Source organism: Dama dama, chromosome 17, assembly GCF_033118175.1.
Source record: "Dama dama isolate Ldn47 chromosome 17, ASM3311817v1, whole genome shotgun sequence".
Classification (NCBI taxonomy): Eukaryota; Metazoa; Chordata; class Mammalia; order Artiodactyla; family Cervidae; genus Dama; species Dama dama.
The window spans coordinates 51,661,091-51,673,949 of NC_083697.1; the positions used below are offsets into that span (position 1 = coordinate 51,661,091).

The 12,859-nt window shown below is 37.6% G+C and overlaps 1 protein-coding gene across 4 annotated transcripts in view; it reads left to right on the forward strand.

Annotated features, from left to right (window-relative positions):
• The window catches only part of STIM2 (stromal interaction molecule 2), a 167,667-nt gene extending 157,117 nt beyond the window's left edge, over positions 1-10,550 (forward strand). For all 4 annotated transcript variants that reach the window (XM_061164510.1, XM_061164511.1, XM_061164512.1 and 1 more), the window contains 2 exons: positions 3,831-4,104; positions 8,874-10,550. In XM_061164510.1, coding sequence (XP_061020493.1) covers positions 3,831-4,104; positions 8,874-9,351 — 752 coding nt within the window. In that variant the 3' untranslated portion in view covers positions 9,352-10,550. The remainder of the gene's footprint in view (positions 1-3,830; positions 4,105-8,873) is intronic.
• The last annotated feature ends 2,309 nt before the right edge of the window (positions 10,551-12,859 follow it).

Here is a 12,859-nt window from a genome sequence, read left to right on the forward strand (position 1 = left end):
CTTATTCAAAACAGAATTTTACCTTCTTTGTCATAAGGACATAACAGTTTGCAAAATAGCATCATATTAAACCACTGTGCTTCTGTATGTAACTACTGATACTAGAATGAAAAATTATCTCAGAAATAAATTTCTGTATGGTAAACTTATAGTGTTTCACTTAACTACTCTGATAAATCACAGGATGGGATAGCTGTAGACTTTCATTGAGAATTAGTAATTGCCTGGAGATATTATTAAACATACTCACCTATGTATAGAAGAGTTTGTTACCCAAGGTCAAAGTGAACTGATTTTTAATCCTACTTGAGTTTTATGGTGTTATAACTGAGTGCAGCCCTCTATAGACGTCATTAAGCCACAAGGAAGAAGGACCCTCAACTATACCTCTAATGGAAGGATTTGTACATTTCTTTAGGTGAAAGAGGTGGCAACATATGTGAGAAGAAAATTTTTCAAAAGAATTGTAGAGTTGTAAACAATTCCGTATGTGACCCATGTACTGGTTCTTATCTTTGTTATATTCTTTATTGGATTACTTAGAATTTTCCTCATGTAATATATTTAATTTTTTTCTTAATCCTTCTTAGTGACATATCTTTCCATATTTGTGAGTAAGACTCATTTTTTGCAAGCAGGGAATCCTAATTCTTCTCAGTCTTTCTCATCACTCCTAGTCATGGCTGAACGTGGCTACATTTTACTGTATATACCAAATAACCAGTGGCTGATGAGAATGGCTGCATCATATGCTAAGAGTTGTAGAACTTAATTATCTGTGTCAGCCTGGATACACTCCTTTAGTATTTGTAGGATGTTAGTTCTTCTTTGGTGAAGTGATATTGGACTTTGGAAGATTCCGATATTGGAAATCTTCTAGTTCTGTAATATATGAATCATAGGTAAGTAAAATTCTAACTGTTGGCCTACTAAATTATAAGTGTTTTTATATGGTATAATTTGTGCTTCAAAAAAGCCTTGTATGGAGGTCGTCCATTATGGAGGTAGTCAGATATTATGAATATATTCCCTTCAGTTTCACCTCCTTTTTTTTTTTTTTTTTTTAGTCCATCAAGATACTTCATTGGCTGTTTCTGTTTGAGTTGTTCATTGATTCACTCTCTGAATTCATTCAGTTTACTGATTCACTCAGTACATACTTACTGTGTGTCTGCTTTTTTGCCTGGCTCTGTGCTCGTTGTTGCGATGCCGTGCTGAACGTTTTACACAGTTACTTCCTTCATGAAACATGCGGTCTAAAGGGAGACCAGCAAGAGCAATGCAATGAGAAAAGCTTCATGCTGCGGAAATAGACTGTGGTATATGCCATGTGAGCACGAGGGGGAAATGCTGACCTTAGGTTTGGAGGGGCCAGGAGAGCTCCTGGAGGAGCTGCTTTTTAAGCAAAAACCTGAAATAGGAGGTCAAGGGAGAGATGAGATGAGGAATGAGAGTGTGAAGTGAGTATCTTTTTCCTAGTATTCTTATAACAGAGAAGAGGGACCCCAGTTCCAAATTAGAGGCTAGATAAATAGAGCATTCTAAGCCATGTTCAGGTGTTTGGCTTTATCCTAATCCTAGAATTAATGGGAATCAAGTGTTCTAGGCAATAAAATGTCATATTCCTTTTCCGTCATAAAGAGATTGTGTAGGCTGCTGCATGAAGAGTTAGTTGGAGGAAAAAGATCGGTTATTAGTCTGGTACAGTAGTTCAGCATAATGCAGTGGTGGTGAAGGGGGGAGTGGACCGATGTGAGAGAGATTGAGGAGGTAGAATTGGAAACAGTTTATGATTAACTAGATGTAGATTATGGAGGAGGCACTGGCAGCCCACTCCAGTACTCTTGCCTGGAAAATCCCATGGACGGGGGAGCCTGGTGGGTCGCACAGAGTCGGACACGACTGACGTGACTTAGCAGCAGCAGATGTAGATTATGATGAAGGAAGAAGAGTCAAGAATATCTGGTGTGTCCAATTCATATAACTAGGTGAGGTGTGATGGCTCTTTTTTTTTTTTTTTTCCTTTTTAACCAAGGTAAAGAACATAGAAGGAGGAGTGTGTTTGGAAGGAAAATGTTGAATTCAGTATGGACATCTGTGGAATACTTAAATGTCCATTAGGCAGGTGAATGTGAAGTTCCGGAGTTTAGGAAAAAGATGAAAGCAGGAGTCACAGATTTGGACTTCTGTTGACTTTGCAAAGGATAGTTGAAGTAATGGGAGTGGATGAAATTTGTTGAGAAGGAAAAGTGGAACAAGAATGGAACAAGGCCTAGAATAGAACTTTGAAGCGGTGAGTGAAGGAAGAGGTAAGAAGATGGTTGGAGAAGTCGAGGAAAGGACAAACTAATAACGTCATGTGCTCATTCAATGATAAGAAAGGATGGAGATACTCACTGAACTTAGCAGTGAGGAAGTTTATCGTAACTTTGTTAACAATAGTTGTGGCGAAATCATATGGAAGCACTTTACCATTTCTTTCCTGAGTGAGTGAAGATAAAGTACAGCAGAAAGCAACACTAATCAATTACATAAAAAGAAAGAGATGTCAGCCGAAAACAGTCTGAGGGTAGAGGTTTTGTTGTCACTGTTATGGTTTATCTGTTCCTCAGGTTTGTTTTTTCAACTTTTATTTTTAAGTGCTGATGGGAAATGGAAGATGAGAAGATGAAGATTAAAGGCAGCAGAAGGGACAATCAGTAGAATAGGGTCATGGAGCTGAGGGTCGAGAATGGGACAGGTAGTGGAAGGAATAGAACGTGTGAGCTTGAAAGGTCGAAATGTGATCAGAGTCTAGATTATCTGATATCTTAAACTTACTATTTCAAAAATGGAGTTTTGAATAATAGTAAGACCAAGGCATGAGAATGGGTGGTAGAGTAGAATAGAGGTGAATGTCAGGTGAGAAGAGATGAGAACCATGATTGGTTAAGGTGATGGTCTTACGGATGAGATGGGTCAAGTTGATGAGCGGTTGGATGAACTGGGAAGAGAATGACTGAACAGCAAGTGCCTAGTGAAGTGGAGGTAAGAAATTCATGTGTGAGCTTACTAGTGTGAGCAGTGAAAAAACCACGTTTTTATAAAAGGAGTGAGAGTTTACAGACAATATTGGGGAATGAGAAGGCCATCAATGTGATGGTCTGATGCTACAGATAGGAGTTGTGTAAGAATGAATAGCTTCAGCTTGAGCAGGGTGTTCTTAGGAGAGTTTGTTTCCATTAAGACAAAGAGATGAGGTGCCCATTCAATGAAGATTTAAGCATGTAGGGGAAGTTTGTCTACAATCAGCATAGGTCTGGACTGAGACTTGGAGCAGATAGAAGGTAATCTAAGACTTCTGGTTAGTTCCACAATAGTCAGTGTTTAAGAAACAAGTTTTTATCTAACCTTTGCCTAAAAGGTAGTGAGACTATATATACAGTATTTAATGATTCTTGATTTAAAATGTCTCAGTGTTCAAACAAGTTGTGCTGTCTTTATGCTGTGTTGTTTTTAAATACTAGGATTTGTTATCATAGGTAAATATTTAAGCTTTTAGGTTAGTAATGTCAGTCATTATATTAAAACCTCAAGTGTTTATGTTCACTTCTGTTTATTTTTTAGACCTGTTTTTTTTTTTTTGTTACATTTTTTTTTTTTTTACTTCTTAGCATTCCTGAGAATCGTAGGTGGTAGAGGATGGTAATACGTGTACAGTTGCTCACTGCAGTGGTGGTGGATTCGCTGGTGACAGGACCACCAGTTCTCCCCAGTGTGTCTGTGCAGCGTGCGTGAAAAGGAGCATTGGGTTTTATGAGCCTTGTCATTTGTTTCTGCTTGGTTTTCAGGGACCATGGCTAAACCTGCCGCGTCACTGGCCAGAAGCAGCAGCTTGTGTCGCTCCCGCCGTAGCATCATGCCGTCCTCCCCGCAGTCTCAGCGAGCTCAGCTTCCTGCACACGCTCCTCACCCGTCACACACGCGGCCGCCCCACCACGCGCCGCACACGCCGCACTCGTTGCCTTCCCCTGATCCAGATATCCTCTCAGTGTCAAGCTGCCCTGCTCTTTATCGGAATGAAGAGGAGGAGGAGGCCATCTACTTCTCTGCAGAAAAGCAATGGTATTGGCAATGAATGAAGTACAGTATGTGCTTGGCTGGGTGGGTGGGAGGAAGAGGGGGATGGAGGTGGGTGGGTAGGAGTGGTGTGTGGTATTAAGTTTTTGTTGCTGCATAACACATTACCACAGACTTCGTGGCTTCTAACAACACCCCATTTATTAGCTGTCAGTTCTGTATGCTAAAGTCCAAGCTTGGTGTGGCTGGGTTTTCTGCTCAAGGTCTCACAAGGCTAAAATCAAAGTGTTGGCTGGGCTTTGTTCTTACCTGGAGCTTGCGGGGCCTCATCAAAGTTCACCTGGTTGTGGCCGAGTTTGGTTCCTGTGGTGCTAGGACTGAGGTGCTGGTTTCTGTGCGTGCTCTCAGTTTCCAAAGGCTGCCCGCTATTCCTTGCCATCCATGTGTGGCCTCTATGCCTCCTTTGCTTTGAATCTCTGCCTGCCTTTATCTCTGATCTCTAGACTGAAATTTAAAAGGCTTAGCTGAACAGTAATCTCTCTCTATTAAGATGAACAGATTTGGTCCTTAATTGTACCTGCAAGATCCCTTCATAGCAGCGCCTATGGTAGTATTCATAACTAACTGGGAGATGTGTGTGTACCAGGGCTGGGAAGTGGGGAACCATCTTAGAAATCTGCCCACTGCAGACCTAGGATATTTTGAGATATAACTGTTAGAGGCCATTGAACACAGTTGACTCACGTCTCAGAATATAAACTTGTCTAATGAACAGTTCTGTATGTAAACTGTAAAGGCACGAACCTCAGTATGCTTGAGCACAAAGACACATTAAATATGAATGACTCAGGTTTTAAAATATTTGTTGCCACTTAATGATTTGTTCTGTTGCATGCTAGTACTTGGTAGCAAGCATGCAGTTTCAGATGCTAAAGGTTTAGGAACTTAAAGGAGGAACTTATATTCACAACAGCTCCTTTTTCCTTTCTATAAATGGATATAGTGGCAGCGTATTCTAGTCCAGTGAGACCTCGTGTTATTGGGGATCTCTCTTTCTAAACCATATTCCTTTTTTGGAGGAGGAATAAGTGACAGGAAAACTGTTAATAGTTTCTGATCCTGCCACTTAATAGCTGTGTGGCCTGACTTCTTACTGCTCTCCTGAGAGAAACAAAGCCAGAGGGAATGGGCTGGACATTTTCTATGAGCCCTGGTGGCTCTCTATCATGTGATTTTTTTTTTTTTTTTTAACATATCATTGTTTTATTTACCAGTAGAAGTAAAATGTATGATTAGCAGGTGATCAGTATGGCATATTCCTAAAGAGATAGAACAACTTTTGTATCCTCACTACTACTGAGAATTTGATGCAGCTTTGCTTGGTTAATACTTTATAGCTAGCTTTTTTGGTTTAGCCTTTGCAGTGTAACTGTAGTCACCGGTAAGATGGCTTTACTGACAAAACTAATTCTGTGTGGCTTACAGAAATTGGTAGGAAAACTCTAGAATTAAAATTCTTGTCTAGAATTTTTTGCAGTGATGGAAATGTTCAGTCCTTGTTTGAAAGAGCACTGTCAGAAATTCACAGCTCGCTGATAAATATGAGAAGAATTTAGATTCAGAAAATGTCCTTTTCTCTATTTTAGTCTTTTAAGTGTTGAACCACCAGAATCCTTACAAAATGATAATAAATAAAGCATTTGCTATTTACTGATCTTTCATGTTCTACACATTACTACATGTACACACTCATTTAAACCTTACTTTAAGTCTTGTTATACATGCATTAAACTTACATAAATTCAACTACATATCAATATGGAGAAAAAAAGGTAGAAAAATGACATAAATTGTATATACAATTAAGTTCAACATTCCAAAGAATATATGTTGTAGAAAAAATGGGAGATTTTAAGGTGAACTGGATCTATATTCCAAATCTAACTAAGTTATACAGAAGAAGCAACACTTCAGGTTATTATTGTTTTGAAACTACGATGTGAGAACTAGAAGAAATACTAGAAGTTAATAAAATTCTCTTACTTTGACAGGAAAATTGAGATCGGATTGATTTGTTCAAGGCTGTACAGCTGATTAATGGCAAGACCAGGACAGGAATCTAGGTTTCCTAACTTAGACTAGTATTCTTTTTACACATTATTTAGATTTTAGAAACTAGACTTTGGAATATTTTTAACCTAGTTTAGAATTTCATACACAAAGCAGCCAAACCACATAACAGAATAAAGAGTAAATTCATAAAATTTTAACTAAATCAGCTTTTGATTCTGGAAACTGAACAACTTCTAGGAATGGTGATATATATATATATATATATGCTGTTTGATTAATGGAAATCTACTCCAGAAAGAAGCCTTGCAGAAAAGTCCTTACCAGTGATTGATTTCTGAGTCATTTCTTCCTGTCTGAACTGCCTCTTGCCCCCTGTTAGCACTACCATTATCAAGTTGTAAAAGCTTTTGAAAAAGTATGTAGTACATGTAACTGTATAAAATGAAAGCATCATTTAAATCTCTTATTTTCGAGACACAGATGTACAGAACAGACTTTTGGACTCTGTGGGAGAAGGCGAGGGTGGGATGTTTCGAGAGAACAGCATTGAAACATGTATATTATCTATAGTGAAACAGATCACCAGCCCAGGTGGGATGCATGAGACAAATGCTCGGGCCTGGTGCACTGGGAAGACCCAGAGGGACTGGGTAGAGAGGGAGGTGGGAGGGGGGATCGGGATGGGGAACACATGTAAATCCATGGCTGATTCATGTCAGTGTATGACGAAAACCACTACAATATTGTAAAGTAATTAGCCTCCAACTAATAAAAATAAATGAAAAAAAAAAAATATCTGAAAGAAAAAAAAAATCTCTTATTTTCCCAGGAGATTCTCTGCCTTCTGAGAGCTTGTGGTGTAATAGACAATCTGCACATACATGTATGTGTAAAGTTCATAGAAAGACTAAATACATTTAGCAATCTAATATGTATCTAAAGTATGATATTAAGATATATGTCAGAAGCCATAAACATGCATCTCATAATGTGAATCATGATAGTAATCATAGGTCTTCCAAGGTGAGAGATGATTTACTTCATTCACTCTGTAAATGTGAATTTAGTCCTTGCTCTGTGTTGTATACTTGCTAAAAACTTGAGCTGCCAAGACAGGTGAGACAAGGTCCTGGCCTAGTTCCAGCTGGTGGATTATGATCATATGTGTTCCTGCCTTTCTGTCTTCGGTTCTTTTCCTTCTCTCACCTTATTTCTTCTGCCAGTTACTTTTTTTTTACTCTGATCCTACCTTGACTGTGCTTTCCATTTTGTAGTCAGTCCTTTCATAGAGTGAGTGCTGTTCATCTCACCTGGATGGTACATACAAAAATGAATATAACATGATCCCTATTCTTCCCTCCTTTCCTCCCTCCCTTATTTATTAAATGTCCCCATTAGCTTGTCACAATTCCAGGAAAAAACAAGTTAGTAAGACTCCCTGTCTTCATTCAGTCTCTTTTCTTCTGAGAAAACTGACTGTAAACAAGTTAATATAAAGTATTTTACCTAGTGATAAGTTCTGGGAAGCTAAACAAAGACAAGTAAAAGGAGAGAGAAAGTGGCTTTGTAAAGGGTGAATGGGGAGACATCTCTGGGGAGAGAACATTTGAGCAGTGATGTGACAGGGAGAAGTAAGCCATGCAGAGAAGAAGAGGGGAGAAAGATGAGGCAGAGGGAACAGGAAGAGCAGCAGCCTGGAGGGAGTCACAAGATCGGCATGTGGCAGGAACCGGGCCGAGGCTGAAAATGGTACGGCGTGCCGCCGGAGGGACAGCCGAAGGCCTGACCGTCCCGGTCTTAGAGGACTTTGGCAAGGACTCTGGATTCTAGCCTAAGCGAGTGAGGAAGCGTTGGAAAGTTTCTTGAGCAAAGGAATGATGTGCTCTGGTTGAGTTTTTAAAAACCACTTTAAGGGCTGTTCAGAGAAGTCACCGAGAGGAAAGAGCAAGAATGGAAGCCAGGAAGCTACTGCAGTCCTTGAGGTAGGGCAGGAAGAAGGATAGTGGCAGCGGGACAGGCAGAAGGAGGTAGGTTTGAGGCTTATTTGGAGGGAATAGCTGATAGCATTTACTGTATGTGGGCTTTGGGGTTGTAAAGTTTATTTTCCTAGTCTTCTTTATTTCTCTTTCAACTAAGGAGAAACTGAGGGAAATCACAGAGGAATAAAGTGAGAATTTATTAAATAGCACTGTATCATTGTCTTTCACCTGCCATCCACTCCCTACCCCGATGTACCTCAGCTCTCTTCCCTTCTTTTTTAAACTTGGGAGAGGTTATCCTTTAGCTTAGTATATTCTTTTCTTTCTTCCTTAGGAAGCTATATTCAGTCAATTTAATGACTAAAAAATAAAGGGAGAGGCAGTGACTATAATTTGTCTGTTCAACTGTATGTCAAATATATGATTTCGTAAGAAAAGTTTTCAGTATGGAAACAAAACACAAAAGTAGCTAAATGATAAAAGTCCATAAAAATTAAATGTTTTCATTTCTCTAACAATTGAAGGAGTTGTAACTTCAGTTATAATGTTTTCTAGATTGTTTACCATAGTTTATGTTAAAAATTAAACATTGAATTTTGATAAGTATATTATTTAGAGTATCAGTTTTCTAATTTTGTTGAAATGTGTCCAGAAGGATAGCTTAAACTATGGAAGTTGTTTTGGTTAGGATTCATTGGAACATCTGCTGGTACCCTTAAGAACATACTGACAGAATTTTACCTTTGCCTCTCTCTCATCCAGGGAAGTGCCAGACACAGCTTCAGAATGTGACTCCTTAAATTCTTCCATTGGAAGGAAACAGTCTCCTCCTTCAAGCCTTGAGATATACCAAACGTTGTCTCCTCGAAAAATATCAAGAGATGAGCTCTCTCTAGAGGATTCATCGCGAGGAGATTCGCCCATAACTGCAGACATCTCGCGGGGTTCTCCTGATTGCGTGGGCCTGACAGAAACTAAGAGCATGATCTTCAGTCCTGCCAGCAAAGTGTACAATGGCATCCTTGAAAAATCGTGCAGCATGAACCAGCTCTCCAGTGGCATTCCCGTGCCTAAGCCTCGCCACACGTCGTGTTCCTCTGCGGGAAACGACAGCAAGCCAGTGCAGGAAGCCCCAAGTGTTGCCAGGATAAGCAGCATCCCACATGACCTTTGCCATAATGGAGAGAAAAGCAAAAAGCCATCAAAAATTAAAAGCCTTTTTAAGAAGAAATCTAAGTGAACTGGCTTGGCTGACTTGGTGGAATTCCATTCACATCTTTGACATCTTTAAACTTTTATCTCCCATCCTCACTCCCCCTTTTTTGTTTTAAGTTTAGGAATGTAACTCCGTTGAGGCTTTCCAGACTGGATGCCATAGTGGAATGTCCTTAAGGGCAACTGTCTACTGTCTGCTTATTTAAATGACTATATAATCAATTTGTCAAGCCAGTTATTACTGAAAAATCATTAAGAGATGAGACAGTTTACAGTCGTTTTTGCCTATTTATTTCTGCTTTGTTATTAGTGATGTATATACAACATTTTGTTGAAAGCCACTATGGACTTACAAGCTTTAATGGACTAGTAAGCCAGCATGGGCTTGCAAAAGTTTCTTGTTTACCAGAGCATCTTCTTATCTTTCCACAGAGCTATTTACATCCTGGACTGAAATAACTTTAAAGGAGTAAAATTAATTGCACTACTGTTTTCCAGACTGGAAAAAAATCCCTGCAAGTGAAACTGTATAGAGTTTATAAAATGACTACGGATAGGGGACTGTTTTCACTTTTAGATCAAAATGGGTTTTTAAGTAGAACCTAGAATTTCTAATTGACTTGATTTCTGGAAATGAAAACCCGTGCTTTTATTATGGGATGCTTCTTTAAATGCATTTATCATTGTAAGTTTCAAGTCCTGCTGTAAAGATCATGTTGTTTTGTTTATCCCAGGGCTTTCACTGTGATTTTTCTGCATTGCAGGCTGTATGATAAAATATAAATAATTTAAAGAGAGAAGGCTTTTAATTCCTTACACAAGTAGAGTTAAAAAACTTGATTGACGGACTTAAAACATTCACAAGCATATACTGAGGTGGGGGAATGTGGGAATTCAGGCACTTGTTTACAGACTTAATAACTGCAAAGGATTTATGGTTTGTGAAAAACTTGTACTGTGGAAAAGATAATAAATCTCAGACATTATTGTGTGGGACTGTGCTGACTTTTGTTGATAACACTCCACTATAACACTATATGTTTTCTGGAGAGCTGTGTAAACTGTCTTCTTGCTTAATTGCAATATAAGAAATAGTGATGTTTTGAAAGCAAGTTGTCAACAAATTTCTCTCTATTTTATATTGTTTGTCATATTTTTATGTAGTTTGAAATGTTTAAATGTTCTAATATCAAGATTAACAAATATAAATTTATGGTGCATTTAGATTGTGTTGTATTAATTTGTAAAGTTTGTTAAAATGATAGCATATGATAAAGGTAACTTTTACCATGAAGATTGTCACATGGAGCAACAAAGTACATTAGTATCTGAGGAGTTTCTGCTTAAACAAATTCTTTTAAAAATTCAGTCAAAATGATCTGGTTAATGCAGTGTGGGTGGATGTTTGGTGCATATTAACTAGATGGTTTTTCAGCTTTATGGCTGTAACTGGTAATGTGCAACTCAGTCCTGTTTAGATGAAAATGCTGATTAAACAATCAGCGTTTGAGATTTACTCCAAAGAAGTACTTTAGTTAGAATATGAACAGTTTCCCAACAACTCCTGTAAATTTTGCGTACTTTAATGCAGTTGTTAAAACTGTTAAGGTCTTGAGTGATTTTTATATATACAGATATTTATATATTTAGTAGACAGTGGTATAAGTTAAATAATTTGACTGAAATGGACATAGTGTTTTGGACTAATTATAAGGTAAGTTAACCTGAAAGGTCAAGAGTTGAGGAACATAGGCCCGAAAGCTGTTGAGGAAGGGGAAAAACTGCATAAAGAATTGAAAAGCGTTCTGGAAAGTTTCTTCAGAATGGAGGGAATATCTTCTTTCTTCTTCTTACACCCAGGCAGAAGTTGTTCCCTTTGGAAACTGCAGAAGGAATGATAACTTTTCAGTTTGATGGATAGAAAAGGTAAAAGCTACAGAGTGTGGAGTGGGGCTGGGAGGAGGAAGGGCTCTAGGAACGCCCAGCAAGGCCCCCACTTGTTCAGGGCTACCAGGGATTCTGGATCAGAAACACCTGGATGCTAGAACTTGTGATTGGGAGTGGGACAGGCCAACCTAAGTAGAATGTGGGCTGCCTTAAGTCAGAGAATGCATTGTTTGTGCTAGATTTCATACACTTTTTATAAACAGATTCAACCAAGGAATACTTGTTGCTGCTCCATGTTGCTTGTACTATTTACTTTGCATTAGTACAATGCTCCATATTCGTAAATTCAAAAGATAATTGAGTTTTGGAAAGCCACAGTAATTGCATATCACATCATTTACACATGAAGAGTTGGATGTTAGTATAAATTTTTGAACTTAACCTATTTGTAACCTTATATTAAGCTTATAAAAACTATGGTATTTTCCTGATTTTAAAAGTTATTACTTATAAAAAATGATTCATGATAGAAAAGTATGAAGAAGAAAAATGACCAAGCAGGTCAAATTCCACTGCCTAAAGTAATCCTTTTAATATTTTGGCATGTTTTCTACTAGATCATTTTCTATATATTGATACATACTTTACATAATTGAAATCATACTATATATCTTTATACTTTTTTACTTAATATAAGCATTTCTCCATCATTAGTAAAAACACTTTAAGAGCAACTTTTTAGTAATTGTATGATTTCAGGAGCAACATTTTAATGATTGTATGATAGCTGTTGTATTGATTTACCATTATCTTTTTAAACATTTGTATTGATTTACCATTATCTTTTTAAACATTCTTTTATTATTAAACATTAGGCTGTTTCCAGATATGGAATGCTAACATTTAACATTTGTTGAGTGCCCTGTATGACAGGCACTGTTCTAAACGCTACTGTATTTTCTCATTTAATTTTTACACCAACCTTCTAAGGTAGGTATGATTTTTTTTTCTTTTTTGAAAATCACCATTTTACTGATGAGGGAACTGAGTCCAGAAAATTATTTGCTGAAGATCATTAGCAAGTGGTAGACTTATGCTAACTTCTAAGTCATACTGCACAAATTCTAATGAACATTCTCATTCCTTGGAATACATATTTTTAGAAAAGCATAAAGACTTAGTTTATGTACATGCATATATATTTGTGTGTATACACATGGAGTCTTAACATGATAACCTTGAGGGTGACTGAAAGTTCTTCCTCCATGTAGCTGTGTTTATATTCCTCTAATACCTGAGTGTACAAGTGCCTTTTTACTTCATATCATCATTTCTGAATTATCATTTGGTTAAAACTTCACTATTTTAATAAGTATTTTTTTTTTACTAGGTAGATAATGTCTAGTGTGGATGGAAAGTTTTTTTTTTATGCCATGTGTTTTTAATTTCAGTGAATTATTTCTTCATGTCCCTTGCCCATTAAGTTCTTGGGGTCCTAGTGTTTTTCTCAATCTTTTACACAGTCTTCAAATGCTATTCTTGTATTCTTTACTTACTAACTAGAAGAGTGAATTTTTTTTTTTTATCAAATAGCATTTTACATGTTTATTTTTAAAAAGTAAGCTGAAGAAAACCTACCTTTAAAT